At 44.9% G+C, this 26,113-nt stretch overlaps 1 protein-coding gene across 1 annotated transcript in view; it reads left to right on the top strand.

Moving 5' to 3' along the window:
* Nucleotides 1-26,113, top strand: part of FLVCR2 (FLVCR choline and putative heme transporter 2) — a 64,672-nt gene that overhangs the window by 27,905 nt on the left and 10,654 nt on the right. Inside the window, exons 2-5 of the mRNA XM_060096038.1 lie at nucleotides 4,804-4,945; nucleotides 7,667-7,807; nucleotides 18,439-18,506; nucleotides 19,705-19,808. Coding sequence (XP_059952021.1) covers nucleotides 4,804-4,945; nucleotides 7,667-7,807; nucleotides 18,439-18,506; nucleotides 19,705-19,808 — 455 coding nt within the window. The remainder of the gene's footprint in view (nucleotides 1-4,803; nucleotides 4,946-7,666; nucleotides 7,808-18,438; nucleotides 18,507-19,704; nucleotides 19,809-26,113) is intronic.

Raw genomic sequence — 26,113 nt, 5'->3', positions numbered from 1 at the left:
CTTTGTCTGGTTTTGGTGTCAGGGTGATGGTGGCCTCATAGAATGAGTTTGGGAGTGTTCCTCCCTCTCCTATATTTTGGAAGAGTTTGAGAAGGATAGGTGTTAGCTCTTCTCTAAATGTTTGATAGAATGCGCCTGTGAAGCCATCTGGTCCTGGGCTTTTGTTTGTTGGAAGATTTTTAATCACAGTTTCAATTTCAGTGCTTGTGATTGGTCTGTTCATATTTTCTATTTCTTCCTGGTTCAGTCTCAGAAGCTTGTGCTTTTCTAAGAATTTGTCCATTTCTTCCAGGTTGTCCATTTTATTGCCATAGAGTTGCTTATACTAGTTTCTTAGGATGCTTTGTATTTCTGCGGTGTCTGTTGTAACTTCTCCTTTTTCATTTCTAATTTTATTGATTTGAGTCCTCTCCCTCATTTTGTTGATGAGTCTGGCTAAAGGTTTATGAATTTTGTTTATCTTCTCAAAGAACCAGCTTTTAGTTTTATTGATCTTTGCTATTGTTTTCTTTGTCTCTATTCCATTTATTTCTGCTCTGATCTTCATGATTTCTTTCCTTCTACTAACTTTGGGTTTTGTTTGTTCTTCTTTCTCTAGTTCCTTTAATTGTAAGGTTAGATTGTTTATTTGAGATTTTTCTTATTTCCTGAGGTAGCCTTGTATTGTTATAAACCTCCCTCTTTTTTTTTTTTTGCTGTACGCGGGCCTCTCACCGTTGTGGCCTCTCCCGTTGCGGAGCACAGGCTCCGGACGCGCAGGCTCAGCGGCCATGGCTCACGGGCCCAGCCGCTCCGCGGCATATGGGATCCTCCCAGACCGGGGCACGAACCCGTATCCCCTGCATCGGCAGGCGGACTCCCAACTACTGCGCCACCAGGGAGGCCCCCTAAACCTCCCTCTTAGAACTGGTTTTGCTGCATCCCATAGGTTTTGAATCGTTGTGTTTTCATTGTAATTTGTCTCTAGGTAGTTTTGATTTCCTCTTTGATTTCTTCAGTGATCTCTTGGTTATTTAGTAACATATTATTTAGCCTCCATGTGTTTGTGTTTTTTATGCTTTTTTCCCTGCAATTGTTTTCTAATCTCATAGCGTTTTGTTCAGAAAAGATGCTTGATATGATTTCAATTTTCTTAAATTTACCGAGGCTTGATTTGTGACCCAAGATGTGATCTATCCTGGAGAATGTTCCATGTGCACTTGAGAAGAAAGTGCAATCTGCTGTTTTGGGATGGAATGCTCTATAAATATCAATTAAATCTATCTGGTCTATTGTGTCATTTAAAGCTTGTGTTTCCTTATTAATTTTCTGTCTGGATTCTCTGTCCGTTGGTGTAAGTGAGGTGTTAAAGCCCCCCACTATTATTGTGTTACTGTCGATTTCCTCTTTTATAGCTGTTAGCATTTGTCTTATGTATTGAGGTGCTCCTATGCTGGGTGCATATATATTTATAATTGTTATATCTTCTTCTTGGATTGATCCCTTGATCATTGTGTAGTGTCCTTCCTTGTCTCTTGTAACATTCTTTAACTTAAAGTCTATTTTATCTGATTTGAGTATTGCTACTCCAGCTTTCTTTTGATTTCCATTTTCATGGAATATCTTTTTCCATCCCCTCACTTTCTCTGTATGTGTCCCTAGGTTGGAAGTGTGTCTCCTGTAGACAGCATATATATGGGTCTTGTTTTTGTATCCATTCAGTGAATCTGTGTCTTTTGGTTGGAGCATCTAATCCATTCACATTTAAGGTAATTATCGATATGTTTTTTCCTGTTACGTTTTTCTTAATTGTTTTGAGTTTGTTTTTGTAGGTCCCTTTCTTCTCTTGTGTTTCCCAGTTAGAGAAGTTCCTTTAGCATTTGTTGTAGAGCTGGTTTGGTGGTGCTGAATTCTCTTAGCTTTTGCTTGTCTATAAAGCTTTTGATTTCTCCATCAAATCTGAATGAGATCCTTGCCAGGTAGAGTATTCTTGTTTGTAGGTCTTCCGTTTCATTGCTTTATATATATGGTGCCACTCCCTTCTGGGTTGTAGAGTTTCTGCTGAGAAATCCGCTGTTAACCTTATGGGAGTTCCCTTGTATATTATTTGTCATTTTTCCCTTGTTGCTTTTAATAATTTTTCTTTGTCTTTAATTTTTTTCAGTTTGATTACTATGTGTTTCAGCGTGTTCCTCGAGTTTATCTGGCCTGGGACTCTCTGCGCTTCCTGGACTTGGATGGCTATTTCCTTTCCCATGTTAGGGAAGTTTTCGACTATAATCTCTTCACATATTTTCTCGGTTCCTTTCTCTCTCACTTCTCCTTCTGGTACCTCTCTAATGCGAATGTTAGTGTGTTTAATGTTGTCCCAGAGGTCTCTTAGGCTGTCTTCATTTCTTTTCACTCTTTTTTAAAAATTCTGGTCTGTGGTATTGAATTCCACCATTCTGTCTTCCAGGTCACTTATCTGTTCTTCTGCCTTAATTATTCTGCTATGGATTCCTTCTAGTGTATTTTTCATTTCAGTTATAGTATTATCATCTCTGTTTGTTTGTTCTTTAATTCTTCTAGGTGTTTGTTCTTTAATTCCTCTAGGTGTTTGTGAAACATTTCTTGCATCTTCTTGATCTTTGCCTCCATTCTTTTTCCGAGGTCCTGGATCATCTTCACTATCATTATTTTGAATTCTTTTTTCTGGAAGGTTGCCTATCTCCACTTCATTTCGTTGTTTTTCTGGGGCTTTACCTTGTTCCTTCATCTGGTACATAGTCCTCTGCCTTTTTATTTTGTGTATCTTTCTGTGAATGTGCGTTTTATTCTACAGGCTGCAGGATTGTAGTTTTTCTTGCTTCTGCTGTCTGCCCTCTGGTGGATGAGGCTATGTAAGAGGCTTGTGCATGCTTCCTGATGGGAGGGACTGGTGGTGCTTAGAGCTGGGTGTTGCTCTGGTGGGCAGGGCTCAGTAATAGTTTAATCCACTTGTCTGCTGATGAGTGGGGCTGAGTTCCCTCCCTGTTGGTTGTTTTGCCTGAGACAACCCAGCACTGGAGCCTCCAGGCTTTTTGGTGGGGTGAATGAGGGACCCCAGGATGGCTCATGCCAAGAGGTACTTCCCAGAACGTCTGTTGCCAGTGTCCTTGTCCCTGTGGTGAGCCACAGCTGTCCCCCGCCTCTGCAGGAGACTCTCCAACACTAGCAGGTAGGTCTGGTTCAGTCTCCTATGGGGTCACTGCTTCTTTCCCCTGGGTCCTTATGCGCACACGACTTAGTGTGTACCCTCCAAGAGTGGAGTCTCTGTTTCCGCCAGTCCTGTCGAAGTCCTGCAATCAAATCCCGCTAGCCTTTAAAGTCTGATTCCGGAAATCCTCCTCCCGTTGCTGGACCACCATGTTGGGAAGCCTGACCTGGGGCTCAGAACCTTCACTCCAGTGGGTGGACTTCTGTGGTATAATTGTTCTCCAGTTTTTGAGTCACCCACCCAGCGGTTATGGGATTTAATTTTATTGTGATTGTGCCCCTCCTACCGTCTCACTGTAACTTCTCCTTTGTCTTTGGATGTGGGGTATCTTTTTTCATGAGTTCCATTGTCTTCCTGTTGATGATTGTTCAGCAGTTAATTGTGATTCCTGTGCTGTCGCAAGAGGGAAGGAGCACACGTCCTTCTACTCGGCCATCTTGAACCAATCTCCTCAAATAGTAGATGCTTTAAAGATCAGTTTGATTTGTTGATTGTATACAGTGTACATTGGAACAACCCTGCACTGAGCCTATTGATGATGACTTTTGAGAATATTTCAGAGCTGAGAATCACTAGTGACCACCCTGAGTGGCTGTAATTGACAGGCTGGAAAACCAATAAGGATGATCAGCACATTGGCAGCCGATGAATGGTGTTGGCCTGAAAGCAAATTGCTTCTCTACCTGCAGTTGTTTTCAAGTTCAATAAAGGAAAAGTGGGACCTTAACACAAAAGACTTACTCAACTTCTCTCACTCTTACAATTTGGACCTGGTTATTTTGTGTGTTCTCACACTATTTTCATATTTCCACCTTGGTATTTCGTGTGGCAGAAGGGTTTGGGGAGTTTTATCACAGCTAGTCCCTCCTGAATCAAGGCATTTCTGTCCTCAGAAACACCCAAGGCATGTTATCTGTCAGGTCACTGGAGTTTGAGCTGCAATGCAGATATAAGATGTTTCAGTTTGTTGGGTTGTGTTTGTATGTGTATTTATAGCCACTTTGCATGTGCCCATGTGTGTATAAATTTATGCAGTTGTGTGACTTCACACCACAGATGCTTTATAAATTACAAAGTTAACTTACACAATGAACTTAAGCTTCTGTGTTTGTAAATGTGGTAACGACGCTAGGCTTCTGTCTCTCACTGAATGCAAGTTCTTGGGGTTGTAGGGTGTAGAATTTTTCCCTCAGCTGGTCTCTCAGCTCCGGGTTAACAGATACAGTGAAATCAAGAATTTAAATGGCACAAAAAGCAAAACCAGCATTGTTTTACTCCACCATAGAGATGGGAGCATAGGAACCATTCTTCATTAGTTTGTAGCTAGAGAAAAGCCAGTCAGCATTGAGAACCCCAACTATAATCGTTTTCACAATCTGTGATAGTGAGGGTGGTCAAGGGTGTATGAGTTGAGCTGTCAATCAAAAGAAAGGTCTCTCTGATGTCTTGAGGGGGGAAACAATCCCTGTTTGAGGTTTAAGAAGGACTGGAAGTTGGGGATTATGTTTCTAATTAGGAGGCTCTTAAATGTGTGCTGTCACCTCTGGGCCATTGATACAACGATTGATTGTCTCTGTCTTCTATAGCTTGGAGTTGCCATTGGGTTCTTGGTCCCTCCTGTCTTGATACCCAACATCAAAGACCAGGACAAGCTTGCCTACCACATCAGCATCATGTTCTACATAATAGCAGGTGTGGCCACTCTGCTTTTCATCCTTGTCATCATCGGTAAGGTCATTAATAGGCTCATGGGGGTTGGGGAGGCAGGGAGGTCCTGCTGACTTGGGTGAGGACCTTGTGAATATGGCCCTAGAGCAGCATTCTGGGTCCCATGTAATCTATAAAATATATCTATAGAAACTGGAAGCCAGGCTTCCAATGGTCTTCAAATGTTTTAGCCTGAGTAGTTGCTGCCGATTCAGTGCTAGCTGGTCCTGTGTACTTTGTTAGCTGTTCAGTAAAGGTTAGTTGTAATTAACCAGTTCCCCAGTATGACCTCATTAGAATGAATGGGCCGCCTGCTGATCCCCTTGATGAAGCCCTGGTGAGCGCTTATGATGTCACAGGCCCTGTGCTGAGTGTGCCTGATCTCACTGACTCCTCAATGGCCCTATAGGGGCGGTACCAGCATCAGTCTCACTTAACCAAGAGGAAACAGTGACTTACGCGGAGATAAGGGAATTGTTCAAGATTAGACAGTAAGTGGCAGAGGCTGGATTCCAGCCTAAGCTTATCTAACTCCATACCCTAAATTTCTGGAACACAAGAAAACAAAATAGGACTGACCCACAAACACTAATACTCTCATACATCCACCTGGGAATGCCCAGGGCCCACATTTTAAAATGCTTTTTTAAAATGTATATAAGATACGCTCATTATGGAAAAAATCTAGAAAATACAAAAAAGCATAAAGAAAAGAATGACCATTAACTTAGCCTTGTACCTGTTAATCCCAACCACCAGCCCCAGAGAATTATTATTAATATTCTATGTATGTATATTTAATCATTGAGGTATTTGGTTCATTTATATCCTTTTTTCTCTTTTGAGTGATATCACATGGGCTGTGATAAATTCAGAAAGAGCATAGTAGGGTTTTCATTTTCAGTGAGTCATTTGTCTTTAAAAGTTAACCAGCTGTCTTCCTAATATCTGAAAGTTCCACCTCACACATTAAAGGTTTCATTCCTTCCTGCTGGCCTCAACTCCAGAGTCAAACAGTTTTATAATCATGTATCTCATCCAGCTATTCTCACTGTGTCATTCCCTCCCCGGGGTCCAAGCTGAGGAAGGGCTGCCCGATGGCTTTTCAAAGCTCACAGGATCTCTTGGACGGAGAACTTGGTGTTCCTGGAAAGGTGAGAAGCCTTGAAGCTGTGGTTGAGAACAGGAAAAGAACCATCTCGGCCAGACTTTAAGTTTCAAATTGTAATGTGCTCAGCTCCAAACTCTTGTGTTTGTAGCAGATGAGGGCCTGGTTCTTTGCGGAGATCCTGGAGGTAGGCCATTTCTACACTTTGCATTTTACTAGTAAGCACAGACGGTTGCTCATTGAATAAAGAACTGAAAAATCTTATCCAAACTGTGGTTTGTGGTTGCCAGATCCTTGAGCAAACAGCTGCTGTTGCCGAGATTAAAAAAAAAACTCTTGCCTTGATTTCTTTCTCCTGATAGAAGGGGAGGTGAACAGGCAAGACAATGGTTGAGAAGTACCCAGTGGTGGGAAGTTACCCAGGACTGTTTCCGGAGAAGGAAGAAGCAGGGCTCTGAAGTCAGGGCTGGAGGGTTATCTGGATGGAGGGGGGAGACCTTTGATCTTCAAGAGACTAAACCTCATTTCCAGAGCTTCCTCTAGCTGGAGGCAGTTTCCTGACCTTTCAGAGGTGTTCTCATGGGGGCTGGGGACACAACAAGGTGCTTATTTACTTGGACCCAATTGGGGGACCGATCTAGCCAAACAGCTGGTTAAACTGATTTGGCCCCCAGAGAACTGAACCGCAATCAATGCAGTCAAATGGATTGTACCAGTTGTACTGAAAATAGAACATAAAGCAAATGGTTTTCCCACTGCCCCTCCCCAGTCCTTCCTATCAGAGTGGTCACACCTACAGGAGCATGTGTTAATCCTCTGGTTTCTCATGGGGCAGATGTCTGATTCAGACTTCGAGAAACTAGGGATGGACTTTCCTATCCCTAGACCCAGGGACTGGGTCTTTCCAATAGAAGATCCTTTCCCTTTTTCAGGGAATGTTTATTGGCAGCATGTGCCAGGCTCTGTGCTCAGCATGGGCAGCACAGTTCCTTCCCCCCTGGGGGGAGCTCTGGTGCTGAGTCCTTAACTGGGCTCACTAATCCCAGAGCCTCAGCTCTCACTTCCTTCCTATCTCCGTGTTACTACTGAATTTCTTCAGTGCTCTGCCGTATGTTATTCCCCGGTTGTTACTCGGCTCCTTGATCCTTGAATACTGCCCAGTGATTGCAGCCGTCCAAAGGCCATTAAGAAAAAATAATCCGGGCTTCCCTGGTGGCGCAGTGGTTGAGAGTCCGCCTGCTGATGCAGGGGACACGGGTTCGTGCCCCGGTCCGGGAGGATCCCACGTGCCGTGGAGTGGCCGGGCCCGTGAGCCATGGCCGCTGAGCCTGCGCGTCTGGAGCCTGTGCTCCGCAGCAGAAGGGGCCACAACAGTGAGAGGCCCCTGTACCGCAAAAAAAAAAAAAAAAAAAAAAAAAGAAGAAGAAAAGAATCCAAGGCACAGTCACGGAGCCACAGACAGTGAGATGCAGCTTCAAGAGAGGAGACTATAAAGGATTTAATTGAAGAATTAATATTTCCTTTTGGAGTCTTAGTTCCTTCTCAGATGAGGGAGTCAGCTCTCGTCCATGTATCAGCTCTGCAGGGTGGGACCATAGGGATTTGCAGTGATCTCTCTGTTTCTTTCCTTTCAGTATTCAAGGAGAAGCCTAAACATCCCCCCAGCAGGGCCCAGTCCTTAAGCTATACCTTGACGTCCCCTGATGCTTCATACTTAAGTTCCATCGTCCGACTCTTCAAAAACCTCAACTTTGTGCTGCTCGTCATCACCTATGGTAAGATACAGATGTGTCCAGGAGTGTAATGGAACTGGGAGTGTGAGACAAGAGGCCTGATGTGTCTGTGCATCATAGTGTTTCCAAATCCCAAATGTATTTGTAAAGTCGTCGTTTAGGGTCAACCAGAAGAGACAACTCTGTCTCAGGGCCTTCGATGTTGGGTTACCTAGACAACCATTCCTTCCCTTATCAAGTTGTCTGGCAAAATGCCTGCTGATCCTCTGCATCTCAGTATGACTGCTGTAAAAAGCAGTATTAGGCGACCTTTCCTCTTTTATTTTGCTGTTCCTGGTACATCTTATCACTTATCATTAAAAAAAAAAAAAAGATCATTTCCAGATCTGTTTTCCCACTCAACTGAGAACTCCCTGAGAGTAGGCATTTATGTCTTTTTACTTCATAATGCCTCAGCAGTGGCCAACCTGGAGTAGATACTCCAACAGTTATTAAATGAGTGATTGAATGAACGAGTGGATGGATATTTATATGAGTCTTGTGACATGAATCACTCTCCAGCCAATCCTTCATCTTGGAACATGGCTCCTTTTTTACCTGAATGCAAGACAACATCCCTCTTTCGTTTCATTTTCTTGGCTTTGGTAAGATAAATGTCAATATTTATGCTGGTGTATTGGCTTGCCTTTCCAGCAAGGCGTTTGCTGCATCTTCAGCCTAACGTTTAATGAGAACGTTGTTCTAGCCAGGGGCAAGGACAGAACCCCAGGGCACTCCATTAAAGGCGTCTTTACAGATCCACCCAGCTCTGCTGCTCTCCAGCTTACCCTTGACCATTTAACCCTCCAGTTTGTTTGATTAAAATCAAGAGTGTATATCATGCTCAGTAACCAGAAGAAGAAAAGAAATGAGATGGGTTGACGTGACTTATTCTTAGTGAAACCCCAGTTGGCTATAACCTCAGGTTTTCTCTAGGCTCGCAAACTGTATCTTACAACAATGCTAGCATTTACTACGTGCCAAGACTTCTTATATATTATTTTATTTAACTCTCACCACACCAGTGAGAGGTAAATAGTATAATCTTCCCCATTTAACAGATGAGGAAACAAACTCAGAGAGATGAGGTAAAAGCTCAAGAGCACACAGTTTTCAAAGGGCAGAGCCAGGATTCAAGTACAGATTTGTCAGACTCCAGAGTCTATACTCCTGATCCTTGATTGCCTATGCTCCGTCCTTGAATTGTACCAGGGCTTCACTTTAGGCTTATCAATGTCCTTCGCTTAATTAAAGTGTTCATTAGCTGAGGCATTAGATAAGAGGCGGTATCATCCACAGTAGAGAGGCACACCTGGTTTTCAGGCATATGCACAGATTAGGTGACCTCTTATCTGGAATAGCCCCAGGTACCCACATTAGTCTCCAAGGCCTCTGGTCTCCATTCCTCCCTCTCTCCAACTTCTCAGTCCTGAGTATGTCTCTGCATTCATTCACAAAACAAAGAGAAAGTTTCCAATACTTAGGATGGCCAGCTAAAGATATTATGAGTTGCCCATCACTGAGACGTATTCAAGTGTAGGTGGAACCAACCACTTAGTGGGGATATTGTGGGGAATATCAGGCTATAGATGGATAGTGAAACCTGATGATCTTTGAGTTCCCTTCCAGACTCAGGATTCCATGCCTCTAAGAACTTTCACTTTTCCCTAGAGTTAAACATCTTGAGTGCATCAACCTTTGACCACCATTAACCTTATGGCATCTGACAACAGGGCATTTGAGGCTTACCTTGGAATTCTAGGGCAGATAAGTGCTTAATAAATATCTTTTGTGAACGAGAGTGGCGATGGTAGCAATAACCGGTCAAAGGCCTTATTCCAGAGGCTGTGGTCTTCAGTTCTGGATGCTGTTTATGGCAGGGTCAGGTCACTGACCCATGATAGCAAGAAATAAGAACAAAATGTACCAGGAGCAGTGCTGCTCCTGGTCGCTGTGGCTCAGCTCTGGGCCATGCTTTAGGGGCAAGGCAACTCCTTTTCCTTCCATCTTGTATGGCTGGTTGCTTATATGGTATTCAATCTGGCAGAGTGGTGTTCATCCTATGGTTCTGGACACTCTTCCTTAATCTATTTGGTTAACTGATAACACAGGGAATAAATGGGTTAGCACTTCTGGAATGGTGGAATGAGGACCTTGCATCATCTCTCCCTCCATGAAAACAAGAACAATACTGGCAGACATTATCAAAATCAGTTGTTTCAGGGTTCTTAACCAAAGGCTTGGAACAATCCAGTGAGCATCTATTCAAGACAAATATCTAAATAACAGTAAAGTAGCAAGCTTTGTGTTTTAACTTGTCCTATTCCGATCCCCTCTTCCAGGCTCTGTGGTAACCTTGAGAGACATGCAGCAGCCTCCCAGACATGGTAGCTGTGAAAACTAGCAGCCTCACAGCCACTGGAGGGGGCCAAACAATTTTGGAGCTCCCCCCAGAAGTCCCATCCCTAGGTCACTATTTGACTTCTATGGCAGTTCCCTGCAAAGGCCCCATTCAGAGGATTTGCCCATATTTGACCTGACTCAGAGCTTTCTCAGTGGGAAAGCGCTATTTCCAGGGCATTTGTTGAAAGCGATCACTGCTTAACATCACAGCTGCCTGAGGTAGCAATACTGACTGGTTGGGGTAATCAAGAGGCTGACCAAAGACCTTGAAAGGAAAATCTGGAGAATGAGATGTCCAGGGGGCTTTGGAAAGCTCTGACATATTCTTAGGAATCTAGAAATCCACATGCACATGCAGAGTTGTGCACGTGGCCAGGAAAGACCTGAGAAAGCCCTAAAGTCTCACCTCTGGCTGAACTTGAGGCTCTGTGTAAGCAGAAAGTGAAGGCTAAGGCGGAGTTGTCATCACCCTGCTGGAGCATCACAGACAAGTCCCAGCGCACACATAGAGGTCCTCAGCAAAGGTGGGAGACTTGTGGGCTTAAAGTATTTAAGGAAATCTCTGTCTAATCCTTAGCTCAAAACTAAGCTAGTGGAACAGAAACCTCAGTGGCTGCACATGACAGAGAACACAGACTTTACAAAATGAGTCCAGGAAAGTCCGTGAACAAACAGCAGCAACAGTAACAAATCCTGGGGAAGGAGGAGAATCTCATTTCTAGAGTTGACATTGTATTTAAAACGCCCAGTTTCAACAAAAAATATGAGACATGCAAAGAAACAGGAAAGCAGGGCCCATACACAGTTAGAAAGCTGTTCCTGAGGAAGCCCAGAGGTTGGATGTAACAGAAAAAGATAGTAGCTCAGCTATTATAAATATATTCAAGAACTAAAGGAAACCAATGTGTAAAGAATGAAAGAAAAGTAGAGAATGATGTCTCACCAAATAGAGAATATCAAGAAAGACAAATCAAAAAGAACCAAATATAAATTCTGGAGTTGAAAATACAATAACTGAAATGAAAAACTCACTAGAAGGCTCAACACTAGATTTGAGCTGGCAGAAAAAAGAATCAGTTAACTTGAAGATAGGTCAAATGCAATTATCCTGTCTGGGGAACAGAAAGAAAAAAGAAAGAAGAAAAATGAGCAGATCCTCATAGACCTGTGGGAGACCATCAAGCATACCAACACATGCCTAACAGGAGTCCCAGAAGAAGAGAGAGAAACAGGGTGGAAGTAAATTGCCATTAAATTGAGACTGTACTAAACTAGAAAAACAGTTCACTTCTGTGCCTCTGGAAGCATTTGACTATGTTGTGTATAGATAGAATTTATTAACATTTTTCTCAAAGGCCTGAGGTGATCCCAGTGAGGAGTTAAACTAATCTGGTTGTTTGTACACATTTCATTATAGTCAGAGAACCACAAGCCTTATTTTTGTGGTAGAGAGTTGGACTTGGTGACAGGGATCTTTGCCAACAAGGAAATGATTCTTAGGCTGAATCACAGATTTGGGAAAACATGTTATTGAGCCTTTACTGTGTGTCAGGCACCATGTGAAGTGCTTTATATGCATTATCTCATTTAATCTTCAAAAGGAACCCATGAACTAGGTGTTCAACTGCTCCATTTTATAGCTAAAAAAACTGAGGCTCTGATTGAGCTCCTTGTCCGTAATTAGACAGCTAGCAAGCAATAGAGCTTAGATATAAACTTCTGTCTGTCTGAGATCAAAGCCTATCTTCCTAACCACTGCACCATTTTGCCTTCCCGTGCAGGAAGGAGCCTCTTGGAGACAGAGCCAGGGGTCTGTTTTCAACCTCACTCAACGGAATAGCCTCTGGGTCTATCTAGCAGGGGTGGTAGTGGTGTATGTCCTTCCTCAGATTCAGTCCTCAGACCAATGGCCTTTCTTCTGAGATGAGGGTCTGGAGTTCTGGGGTTTAGAAGCAGGACCTACCTACACTGACCGGCCATCTTTGGGACTTGGGGATGGTGAGGTTTCATCCGTAGTGCGTCTCTCTAAGGGTTACAGGTCATGTAAAGGCACTCAGTCCACCTGAGAATCCCTGCTTTCTTCTCCCACTATCTTTGCTCCAGATTAAAAATGCACACACAACCAAAAAAACCCTCTATAAATTCAACTAAATTCTTTGAGACCTCCCAGAATGCCTCCCACCTTCCATGCAGTTTCAGGTTGAGTTTTGAAGAGGGAAATGGTTCACAGTTTATATGTACACATATATAACCATATAGTGCATATGTACATTATATAGTACATATGATGTTCCTATTTTCCTCTGAATTATAAACACTTAAGAGCATGTAGTTGGGAATCAAGCAGTTGATAGTGTTTCATGGATGTATTTGCTGGATTTGGGTGGACATGTTTTGGAGTAAGAGCCTTGACTGGGGGACCAGTGAGTTCAGAGTTGGTACGTAAGGAATATAAGGTCTAAGTTTTAGTGTCAGCTCTGCTAATTACTGAGTGTACCACCTTCACCCATCCTGTGCTCATCGTGTGTCTCTCTAAGAACCACCCCTCAGAAAAGAGTAAGAACATTTGCTTCCCACTGGAGTTCCCTGGATGGAAATGAAAGCTTTTAAAGTAATTGTGAATCAAAACACTGCGTGCAGCCACGATGCTGTTGCGTTGGGAAACTTGCCCATTTCCTACAGTCTTTTTGTTTTTTGAATGAACTAGATTTCGACACGTAGGGAGTAGCTCTCGTGCAGCTGGCGGGATGTCCAGTATTGTACTGGTAGTGACTTTCCAAGTGCTTCTCCAAGCTGCTGAGTCAGCTGCCCCGAGCTAAGGTGCGGTGATACAGTAAAGGCTTTGGAGGAATTCCAGTGCCACTGCCTTTTCCCCACGGGCTTCTGGCCACACTCTTAGAGGTAGGTTTCAGACATAAATTAAGGGCCTTCCGGCTAAGTTGGAATTTCAGATCCACAACAAATTCTTTTTTAGTATAAACATGTCCCACAACTATTTGAAGCATTCTTATGCTGAAATTCAAATTTAATTGGGTGTGCTGTTTGTTTTTTCCTAAATCTAGCAGCCCAGTTTAGAGGGGAGGAGGTGCAGAGGCTGGGTTTGTGCTTGATGTTGCTGAAGTATCACAGGAATGAGAAACTACCACCTCCTCTAACAAAATACCCTCCTTATTCTAACATGGCACTGCAGAAAGACACAGGGCTGGAAGCAGATTCTCCGTGGGTCCACCAGAGCCTGGGGCTGGGCAGGTCTTGTGGTGAGCGTCAGCCGTGGGTGTGGGGTGGGGTGAAGTAAGAACCTTTCTTTGGCTCCCCCTCGGATCTCCAGGCCTTGCTTTCACATGGCTTCCCTAACGTCTTTGCATTGATGGCTAACGACTGCCCTGGTGAACAGACTGGTGAAAGGCTCCTCTGCTGGAGAAGTGTCCTCCAAGGGATTGCTCTTCCCTGTCATCCCCCAGCCTCGCCTCCAGCTATGCTTCTGAAGAATCTGTGCAGTGTTGGGCATCTGAATTCAGAGCCTCAGCATGTGTCCTGAGGACACCTTTCCTTGGGGCTCTCAAGGGCTTTACACCGCCCGACCTGGGCCTCGGCAGGGGCTTTGTGCCCCTTCAAGATGCTGGCTTCAGGGTGGGTATAAGGTCCTTCCGGGATTCCCTGGAGCTTTGCCGAGGTCAGGCTGGCCCTTTAAAAAGAGGGTTTCCTACAGGTTCAGGAAGGACAAAAGGGAAATGAACACAGAGTAACCAGAACCCAGAGATGGGATCTGGGATCAGTGTTTCCCACGCCGGCCTGATGATAGAGTCCCCTGGGGTGCTGGGTGGTGTGTGCCTCAATTCCTACCTCTCTTCTGGAAAGTCAAATTCAGATAGTCTGGTCCGGGCCTGGGAATCTGCTTTTCACAAGCATTCCTGGAGATTCTGGTTTGCAGCAGGGTTGAGAACCTCTAAAGTAGGTGTGCTATGGGTGATTCTCTTGAAGCCCCTTCCCATCCCAGCTGCCTCCATGTTAACCCCAGCCTCTGAGGGCCTGGGCCTGGTCTGTGATCTTCCTATGCCCAAGGCCATTTATCCCCAAGTTTAAGAAATGCCAAGGGTTTTTGTTGTGTTGTTGTTAAAATGCGGATTCCTAGCCCCAATCCAGGGGAATCAGATTTAGTTGGTCCAGGGTGCAGCCCAGGAATCTGCGTTTTTAGACTCTGAGGCTTACTAATGCCAGTGGTTTCTAAATGCCACCACCCTTTGAAAAAAATTAGTCTTGACACAGGAGAGAAACTCAGAGTGATGATAAGTCAGTCCCTTCTGCCTTCCTAAAGCTCACCCCCTCAGTGACCTGCACTCCTCCCAGGTGGCTGATACCAGGGGTGACCAGGCCTTTCAGGGACCATCACATTTCCTCACCTGGCAGGCTTACCTTGCTGGGGATAATCATACCCGAATATAACATAGTCACTGCCTTCCTGTAAGAGGTACTTATGCACAGGGCAGAGCACACATTTCATTCCTGCCTTTCAGTGTGGACACCGGACCCTTTGGTTTGGGCAGTGGAGTGGACTTGTGCCGTTTAACTGTGTCTGGCAACCTTTGGCAATATGGGAGGGACATCTAGATTCAAGAGAGAGTCAGAATTTCTAATTCCTTTAAGGTTGGCCTGTAGAAAGAATTGGAAAGAATGGTAGCCTTCCAGGGCGAACCCCTGCCCCCTCCACATTCTCCCTACCTTAGCCCTGATTCCTGTCTGGCTGGGAGCAGGGGATGGTTATTGGTAAACCAAACTAGTCTAACAGAGCCAGTAGGTCTCAAACTTTGAGGCTTATCAGAATTACCTGGAGGCCTTGTTCAAACACAGATTGCCTGAGGAACCCCACTCCCAGTGTCTACAGCAGGAGGTCTGGGTGGGGTCAGGATTTGCATTTCTCACAAGCTGCCAGAGATGCTGATCTGGAAGTGATTTCTCTAAACCTTTAAGCCTCACAAAGCTGCTCAGCCTCAATAGCCTGGGTTAGCCTGATCAGGACTGTTTCTCTCCACGTTTTTCAGGGTCAGGAAAGTGCTGGTGTTTGAAGTGGGTTTTTTTTCGCACAGTCCTCCTGGATAATTTCGCAGTTTCCTGAGGATTCTGCCCCCTTGTTCATTCCAGGTGGGCACAAGCTGAGCTTGACCTCGTGTATGCCCTGGCGCCTGGCCCCGTTAGGCTGAGGGGCAGGAAGGGGGCTGAGTTCATCCTCCTCCCTGCACTGCTTCTTCCCCACACCCGCCCCCATTTCAGGAATGTGTCTCCTTGTGGGCTGTCTTGACCCAGGAATGGAATTTCTAGTGGCTGGGTGTGTGGTATGAAGGTGCGGCCGGTATGCTTGTTGGGTGAGAAGTTGCCGAGAGTCTCAGAGTCCTCCTGACCATGAGTGTGGCCGTTGCAGTCACATTTGGTGACACTTCTGGGTTTGCCGACTGACTGTTGGCCCTGTGCCCCTCAGCAGGTGGCATTGAGCTCAACCTTGTTGCATCCCTGAGGTGACCTGCTGGGAGAGGCTGGGGCACGAAATTGCCAGTAACCTGAGCTGGGGAAATCACTGAGGATCAGATCTGTAAGGATATGAAATCAACGGTTTAAGATGGAGGACCTAGAGTCCATAGTCTGGGTTTGAATCGAACCCTGCCTCTTACTACCCGTGTGATGGTGGGAAGGGCAAACCAATCTCCCGTCCCCATTTTGCAGGAGAATTTGACCTTCACTTAACTTTGTATCTCATTCCTCTGGGAACCTGACAAAGGGAGTAAGTCAGCTGCATTTAGGCAACATTGCTTCTGATAAGAATGACCTATTGTGATATAAATGACTGCAAGTGGACTGGGCGATCTTCTTACCCCTGTTGGGAAACCATTCTTTGTGCTTCTCTGAGCACAGTGACTCTTTCCACTGGCCTGTCCTTTATGGAGATCCTGGTAGCTATGCCTGTGGATGAGTTACAAGCAATAGTGGCTCCTGGGAGGGGTTGAGCCAGGGTGGGTGCCATACCCGCCTTTCTCTGCACTGAGCTGTCACCTTGGGGGCAAAAGAGAATAGCTTCTGAATGGCTCTATGGACTGGGGTTCTGTGGACTGGCTCCAGTGGAGAGGAGCTCCTGCGGCCGCCCTGTCTATGAACTGTGTCCTCTCTTACATGCTGCTAAGTGGACCTAATGCCAGGTGTGCCAGTGGTAGTTGTGTGAGCCTCAAAATTAGTTAAAATTAAAAAGACTCCTGGTGGGCCTTCCAGAGTGACCTCTGTATTTGTTTTTAAAATCTGTGTGCATTTTTCTTACCTACAAAATGGGAATGAGAATATTAGCTACTTTCTAGGATTGTTATGAGGATTGCAAGGTGTTTAGATTGTAAGGTGCCTAGTACATAAGTGTATTCTACTGCCATCACCACCACCATCACCACTACCACCATCACCACCATCATCACCACCAGCACCATTACCACCAGCACCATCATCACCATCACCATTGCCACCAGCACCATCATCACCATCATCACCACCATCACCACTACCACCAGCACCATCATCACCATCATCACCACCAGCACCATTACCACCAGCACCATCATCACCATCACCATTACCACCAGCACCGTCACCACCATCACCACTACCACCATCACCATCATCACCACCATCACCACTACCACCATCACCATCATCACCACCATCACCACTACCACCATCACCATCATCACCACCATCACCACTACCACCATCACTACCATCATCACCACCAGCACCATTACCACCAGCACCATCATCACCATCACCATTGCCACCAGCACTGTCACCACCATCATCACCGCCATCACCACTACCACCAGGACCGTCACCACCATCATCACCACCATCACCACTACCACCATCACTACCATCATCACCACCATCACCACTACCACCAGCACCATCATCACCATCATCACCACCAGCACCATTACCACCAGCACCATCATCACCATCACCATTGCCACCAGCACCGTCACCACCATCATCACCACCATCACCACTACCACCATCACCATCATCACCACCATCACCACTACCACCATCATCACCACCATCACCACTACCACCAGCACCATCATCACCATCATCACCACCAGCACCACTACCACCAGCACCATCATCACCATCATCACCACCAGCACCATTACCACCAGCACCATCATCACCATCACCATTGCCACCAGCACCGTCACCACCATCATCACCACCATCACCACTACCACCAGGACCGTCACCACCATCATCACCACCATCACCACTACCACCATCACTACCATCATCACCACCAGCACCATTACCACCAGCAGCATCATCACCATCACCATTGCCACCAGCACCGTCACCACCATCATCACCACCATCACCACCACCACCATCACCATCATCACCACCATCACCACTACCACCATCATCACCACCATCACCACTACCACCAGCACCATCATCACCATCATCACCACCAGCACCATTACCACCGGCACCATCACCACCATTATCACCACCATCACCATCACCATCATTATGAAGGGAGGGAAGAAGGCCCTTCTCCTCTGGATCAGTTTCAGTCTCATCTTAGTCACTAAGTCACTGTATGGCTTTTGACAAATCACCTCATCTTCTAAGGACACAGATTCTTACAGTATATGCTAGGTGCTCCATTTATTTCTTGGATGAATCGATAAATTAGGAGAGTCAACTAAATGCTCTTTAGGGTCCTTTATGGTTTTGAATATAAGATTTTGTGTGACGTTGAATCTGAGAAAAAAGTTAGAGGGATGTGGAAAGAGGTGAGAATCTACCTGCAGAGGGAGTGTTGTCAGGGGTCAGAGGTCTGGACCATTCTGGTGAGGGGGGACAGGTCATCAGGAGGAGGTGGAAGGGGTCCAGTACTTCTGCTGGCCCCTTAGGTCAGGCCAGCGCTTAAGAGGAATGTAGATGGCTCTGACCTGGGAGTAATACTTTCTGGAGCCTGTGTTTCCAGGACAGGGATAAAGGGATGAGAGGGCAGTGTTGTGTGTGGCTAAGAAGAGGTTCAAATGGTTAGTTTCAGTTGTTTGGAGTATTTCTTCTTTGAAACACTACCTCCAGTGGCAACAAGGCTGAGGATTTCTGACCTCCCTCACCACTGTGGGGAGAAGCCAGCAATGGCCCCAACAGGAGAATGACCCTAATGCTGTGTTTCTCCCTCCCTCCTTCAGGTCTGAATGCTGGTGCTTTTTATTCCTTGTCCACTCTGCTGAATCGCATGGTGCTCTTGCATTACCCGGTAAGGGTGTTCCCTAAGCTTGCTGGGCCCTGAGAGAAGGAGGTTTCTAGTCTGTTTGGGCAGGAGCTGGGGTGGCAGCGTGGTATGCTGTGGGCTCCAGAGATTTGGAGGGAGGCAGCCCTGGGTCTCAGCCCCAGCTCCAGGGGTCCTCAGCTGTGTAATAAGCTGGTTAGTGTCTTTGAGCTCTCATTCTCTTTTCTGTAAAGGAAGTCTAATTACTTACTGAAAGATTGATTTTAGGATTAGAAAGTAAATAATAAGGTTTATATATGTAAAGTGCATAGCATGGTGCCTGGCAACACAGTAGGTAAACATATATACAATAGAATCATATATGAAGTAAATTAAGTTGTGAAATGTGGGCAAGGTTTAATTTTAAAGTCTTATTTACTCAGCAGAAAGCATGTTTTAAATGTTTTCAGAGCCAGCGAGGGCTGGATACTGGGAGTGGGACACTGAGTATCCTGGAGTCGGGATCCCGGGTCCAGCCCTCTTTTGAAGGGTTGAGGGTCTCACGCTTGTGGGAGGGGTGAGCCACTGTGGCTGAGCATTCCAGTGTTGGAGGTTGACAGGTCTGAGTTCAAATCCTGCCTCTGCTCTTAATAAAGGCCTCATGACCTTGGGCTAGTAGGTTAATTTCACTGTGCCTCAGTGTCTTCATCTGTAAAATGGAGAATATTGATTAAGCTTCTGGTGGGGAATTAGGAGAATTAAATGAGATGATGATATAAAATCATCAGCATGGTATCTGGCTTTGAATAAATGCTCAAAAATATATAATTATTATCTTCCTATCTCTTCAACAGTGATAACTGAAAAAACCTAAGTATAGAATGTTTGGATATACATAATTCAGTTTTTCCATCTGTGAAATGGGAATAATGGTAAAGGTTTGCTATAAGGATTACATTTTAAAAAATCCATCTAAAAGTGGTTTCTAAGGACAGAATTTGGTTCACCCTAGCATCCAGTATCATGCACACACATCCAGGGTTATATTATGTTGGGAGGAGCAATTATTCTAGGATTCTCTCTCCACTGGCAGCTTCTTACAGGCCATCTTGTCCTGATACTTTCTGAGAATTGGCTCTAATGAAGCCGGAGTTACTTGCCTTTGCCCCTTTGCCTTCTGCTGACTGCGCCCTGTCAGATATCTTGTCCCATCACTGAGCAATCACTGGGGCTGTGGTTTCCCCAGGGTGAAGAATTGAATGCTGGAAGAATCGGCCTGACCATCGTGGTTGCAGGAATGCTTGGGGCTATGATCTCAGGCATCTGGCTGGATAGGACCAAAACCTACAAGTAAGTGACTCTTCCTCTTGGACTGAATCGGGAACCCCTGTCTCGAAATGACATATTCATTAGCAACACGGCTCCAAAGATGTGACTGTGGCAGCTGGGGGTCTGAGTGGTCAAGCGGGGAGTTCAAATGTATCTTCTCTGAGCCTCAGTTTCCCCATTTATAAAATGAGGGAAGCAATGCCTGCCCTGTGGGGATCATAGGAAGATTAGAGATAGGAGACATGAGGCCTGTCAGAGTTCCATCCCCCAAGTAGCTTGTGGAAGGAGCAGAGGAAGGAGAAAATAAATGTGGAAAAGCATCAACAGTTGGACAGTTTGTGGAAACTCCACAGAGTGGGGATGAGGAGGTGGTTCCCCTGCCCTGTTGCCGTAGCTCCCTCGTGGACCCCATGGGGTTAACCAAGGTGCTCTGTTCTTCCAACAATTTACAGTGTGTTATCTTGCAATTGCTTCCACTTCATTGGTAAGTATTATGACATGCTTTAGTCCTGATTGCCCAGTGCATTTCTAAGAGCCATGAAGATTTTAGTGGATGTCAGGCTAATCCAGGACGCTTACTAAAAATACAGATTCCTGGGCCCCACCCTCATGGATGCCAATTCAGTAGGGGAATCTGCGTTTATAAAAAAAAAAACTAAAAATAGAACTACCATACGACCCAGCAATCCCACTACTGGGCATATACCCTGGGAAAACCATAATTCAAAAAGAGTCATGTACCACTATGTTCATTGCAGCTCTATTTACAATAGCCAGGACATGGAAGCAACCTAAGTGTCCATCATCAGATGAATGGATAAAGAAGATGTGGCACATATATACAATGGAATATTACTCAGCCATAAAAAGAAACGAAATTGAGATATTTGTAGTGAGGTGGATGGACCTAGAGTCTGTCATACAGAGTGAAGTAAGTCAGAAAGAGAAAAACAAATACCGTATGCTAACATATATATGGAATCTAAGGGAAAAAAAAAGGTCATGAAGAACCTAGGGGTAAGACGGTAATAAAGACACAGACATACTAGAGAATGGACTTGAGGATATGGGGAGGGGGAAGGGTAAGCTGTGACAAAGTGAGAGAGTGGCATGGACACATATACACTACCAAACGTAAAATAGATAGCTAGTGGGAAGCAGCCACATAGCACAGGGAGATCAGCTAGGTGTTTGTGACCACCTAGAGGGGTGGGATAGGGAGGGTGGGAGGGAGGGAGATGCAAGAGGGAAGAGATATGGGAACATATGTATAACTGATTCACTTTGTTATAAAGCAGAAACTAACACACCATTGTAAAGCAATTATACTCCAATAACAATGTTAAAAAAATAAATCAACCTGGATGCCTCAATTCAGTAGCCAGCCTTGAGGAAAATGCTCTGGAAACAGAGGCCCAACTTGTGTCTTTCCTGTGCTCTGCATGCACTGGGCACTCAGTTAATGCTGGCCAGTAGGGCAGCTGCCAGGCCAGGGTTGTCCTGCTCTGGGGCAGATCAACATTCTGGGCTGCTTTGTCAAAGCCTCCAAAGTTCCCAGTGTCTAGAGGCAACAGACAGTGCAGACCTGTTCTCTGTCACACAGATCCGCTTCTGTGAGGCTCTCTGGTCAGACCAGGGCTCTCTCTGTCTGCCTTTGTCAAAGGCTAACCCTGGGGATGTGGCTGCCTGGCTGGACACGACGAGGAGCCCAGCTGGGCTTAATTACTGCTGGTGGAGCTGGGCTGCCGCCTCGTCTTTGCCATATGTCAGTTATTTGCTTTGGGTAGTGAGGACTGGCCACTCCTGAACCAGGGCACAGCAGCGTCCCCTTTTCTGGGCTTGCTGTGTGGCAGGAGAAGGGACAGATTGGAATGTTGCCTGGGTGGGGATGTGGGCAGCCGGATGATTCCGGTGAACTAGAAAATATGGTGAAAATACAGTAAAAGGGCTGGGGAGGACACTGCAGAATGCTGCCACCAGTTCCTAGTGTCACTTGATGTCTGCATCCTGCAGTCAGCATGGGACAGTCTTCTCCCTGCTCTACTACTTAGGCAGAGAAAGGGTGAGAGAGCTCCATCATCTGGTCATTTTGGTACCAGTTCCCTTTTCCCTGAGCCTCCCAGATTTGTCCTGTTTGGTTTGGAGGCTGGAAATTGGATGGTCAGGTCCCTTTATCTCTGGCTGAGACTACAGTTTTGTAGACAGGCTAGTGGTTTAAGAAGAAGCTATATGTAAACAAATATGGGAAAGATGAGCTTGTGGGGTCAGTGAGGGAGATGGGTGTCCATGGAGTTGGGTTCTGCAGAGGGGGAGGGACTGGATGTGGGGAGCAGGGGGAGGAGGGATGAAGCTCCTCTGCCCTCAGCAGCTGCTTTGAGGAGCCAGGCGGGAAGGGCGTCCTTCAGAGGCTGTTGGTCTTTTCCAAAGATGCAGCCCCATCCTGTGTTAGTGTTCCTGTGTGTGGGAGTAGAGGGAGCACAGGTTTCAAATCCCACCTCTGGGTTCGAATCTTAGCTGTGCACTTCCTGGGCAGGTGACTTTGGACAAGTAACTTGACTGGTCTGAGCTCAGTTTCCTCATTTGTCATATTAGGGAGAGTCATACATCTCTTTTTTTCCTACCAGTTTTGTTGAGACATAATTGACATACAGCATTGTATAAGTTTGAGGTATACAGCATAATGATTTGATTTACATACATCATGAAACGATTGTCACGATAAGTTTAGTGAACATCCATCATCATATATAGATACAAAATAAAAGAAACAGAAAAAAATTTCATGCTGAGGACGCTTAGGATTTAATCTCAACAACCTGTGTGTATAACATACAGCAGTGTTCATTATATTTATCATATTGTACCTTACATCCCTAGTACTTACTTGTCTTATAACTGGGACTGCTTTCGTCCAATTCTCCATCCGCCTACCCCATCCCCACCTCTGGTAACCACAAATCTGGTCTCTTTTTCTATGAGTTTGCATACTTGTTTGTGTTTCAAGTATTATTGACCTACTACACTATGTTAGTTCCTGTACACAACATAGTGATTTGATGTTTCTATACATTTCAAAATGATCCCCAAGATAAATCTAATTTGGATCTGTCACCATACAAAGAGATTACATAGTTGTTGACTGTATTCCCCACACCATACATTTCATTCCTTTAACTCATTTATTTTCTAACTGAAAGTTTGTACCTCTTAATCTCTCTCACTTGTTTCTTTCCTCTCCCCCTTTCCCTGCCCTCTGGCAACCATGTGTTTGTCCTCTGTATCTGTGACTCTGTTTCTGTTTTGTTTGTTCATTTGTTTTGCTTTTTAGATTCCACATATGAATGATATTATATAATATTTGTCTTTCTCTGTCTAAATTATTTCACTTAGCGTAATATCATCTAGGTCCATACATGTCGTTGCAAATGGCAAGATTTCGTTCTTTTTTATGGCTGAAATATATGTATATGTACCACACCTTCTATATCCATTTGTCTGTTGATGGGCACTTAGGTTGCTTCCATATCTTGGCTATTGTACATAATACTGCAGTGAATATAGGGGTAGTACATATATCTTTTTGAATTCGTGTTTTCATTTTCTTGGGATAAATGCTCAGGAGTGAAATTGCTCGATCATCTGGGTGTTCTATTTTAAAATTTTTCTGAGGAATCACCGTACTGTTTTCCACAGTGGCTGCACCAATTTATATTCCCACCAGCAGTTCACGAGGGTTCCCTTTTTCATGTACCTGTTGGCCGTCTGTATGTCTTCTTTGGGAAAATGTCTATTCAGATCCTCTGCCCCCTTTTTAATTGGGTTGTTTGTTTTTTGATGTTGAGTTGTATGCGTTCCTTGTATATCTTGGCTATTAACCCCTTATCAGATATGTCTTCTCCCATTCAATAGCTGGCCTTTTAATTTTGTTGATAGTTTCCTTTGCTGTGCAAAAGCTTTTTAGTTTGATGGAGTCCCATTTGTTTGTTTTTTGCTCCTGTTTCCCTTGCCTGAGTAGATATATCAAAAAAAATTACTAAGACTGATGTCAAACAGTATACTGCCTATATTTTCTTCTAGAATTTTTGTGGTTTCAGGTCTTATATTAAATTTAAGTCTAATCCATTTTGACTTTATTTTTCTGCATGGTGTGAGAGAGTAGTTGAGTTTGATTCTTTTGTGTATAGCCGTCCAGTTTTCCCAACACCATTTATTGAAGAGTCTGTCTTTTCCCCATTGTATGTTCTTGCCTCCTTTGTCATAGGTTTATTGCTCACATAAATGTGGGTTCATTTTTGAATTGCTATTCAGTTCCATTGATCTGTGTGTCTGTTTTTGTGCCAGTACCATACTGTTTTCATTACTATAGCTTTGTAGTATAGTTTGAAATCTCTGGGCGAACTGATACCTCTAGTTTTGTTCTACTTCCTCAAGATTGTTTTGGCTATTTGGGGTCTTTTGTATTTCCATACAAATTTTAGAATTATTTGTTCTAATTCTGTGAAAAATTTCATTTGTGTTTTGATAGGAATTACATTGAATCTGCTGATTGCCTTGGATTAGGTTGTTTATTTGAGATTTTTGTTTGTTTGTTTCCTGAGACAGGCTTGTGTCACTATAAACTTGCTTCTTAGAACTGCTTTTCCTGTGTCCCATATATTTTATTATTTAATTAATTAATTAACTTATTTTTTTGACTTGAAATATTCTTTATTTTGTAAACATCTATGTTTAAAATAGATGAACCCTGCTCACAATTCATATCCTGGACCCAAGACACAGCACACAAAGTTCACAGGGAGATGGTGGGGCTCAGGAGCAGGTGGGGTGCCTGGGGCTGTGCTGAGTCTCAAGACAACAGGTGCAAGGGTGGTGAGGAGTCAACAGGCAGTCTCACGTGTTCAACAGTCTAAGGCCAGGTCCCAGGCTACCTCTGGGACTGGAGAAGTTTAGGGGTGAGAGGCTGACTCTGGTACCTCATGAGCATAGCTGCACCCTAAAATCCCAACCCCTCTCCTGCCCCATACTTCTCCCCAGCTGTGGCCCTTATGGATGGGGCTTCTCAGGCCATAGAATCCTAACCCCAAGTTTTCCCTTCCAGAACCCCTGGGGTGCAGTAAAAATATAGTCCCTCTTCCCTGAGGGGGCTAGGAGAGAAAGGCAATGGTGCTCGGCCAGATCTTCAGGGAAAGCAGCGACACTGACCACAGGTTGGAGCCAATGGCCAGTATAACTTCCCCTCCCTCGAGTCCCTGGCTGAGGGCACACTGAGGGTTGGCACTGCTGACCTCCCCACCCCAGAGTGATGCTTCATATTTTAACACCTGAGGAGTTAGTCCTCAAGGAAACATCCTCAGCTGTGGTCATGACTTCATCCTAAAGAGTCAGCTCTTTACATTTCTCATTAGCCAACAATTTATAACTATTCCTGCCTTCCTTTTCCTTCCACTATGATAACTCATCCCCCATTCCTTCATCCTGAGCTACCCTCTCCTGCTCTCTCCTGATTTGATAAGAGTCAGAAGAAAAGGTTTGGTGATTTCATCCCCCACCCTTTTTTTCAGAGGAGTAAGGAAGTGGGGCTATTAATTCTTCACATGTGTGTGTCCTGGATTTTAGTTTTTAATTAGTGAATGTTCGATGCCCAGTTTTGTTTTCACTCCATTGCCAGCCATGCAACGCAGCTTAAGAGTGATCCTCCTCCCTAGGCTTCTCCCATCTTGGGAAGGTGGAGAGGAACCCTACTAGGGCTGGTAACTGACTTGTTCCTTCCTTAAAGGGTCTCCTGCAAACTATTCTTGGACCATATGGGGTTAAAGAAACTTCTTCCTGAAACAAAGGGCCCTGGAGGAGGGAGTCCGCTTCCCTCCACCTGTAGCCACAGTGCAGTTGGCAAACCCTCAAGCCTCTGAGTCAGGAGCTAGAGGAACAAGATGAGCACTTGGTCTTGAAAGCTGAAAGGAACAGCACCAAGCATTCCCACCCAGGGCTTACCTGCTTTCTGCCCATGAGCTCCCTGCCCTTCTCCCACAAACTCTGGGTCTTGGGAAAGCCTTGAGAGCTGAAGGCTGGGCTCAGTGAAAGACCACCAGCATGGTTCTGTCAGCTCTCACCTGCCGGGGTGGTGGGGAGATGCCCATCTTACATAAGAAATGGAAGATTGCTTTGGCTATTCGGGGTCTTTTGTGTTTCCATACAAATTGTGAAATTTTTTGTTCTAGTTCTGTGAAAAATACCAGTGGTGGTTTGGTAGGGATTGTGTTGAATCTGTAGATTGCTTTGGGTAGTATAGTCATTTTCACAATGTGGATTCTTCCAATCCAAGAACA

This window comes from Mesoplodon densirostris, chromosome 4, assembly GCF_025265405.1.
Source record: "Mesoplodon densirostris isolate mMesDen1 chromosome 4, mMesDen1 primary haplotype, whole genome shotgun sequence".
Lineage (NCBI taxonomy): Eukaryota > Metazoa > Chordata > Mammalia > Artiodactyla > Ziphiidae > Mesoplodon > Mesoplodon densirostris.
This window is presented reverse-complemented; position numbering and strand designations above follow the sequence as displayed.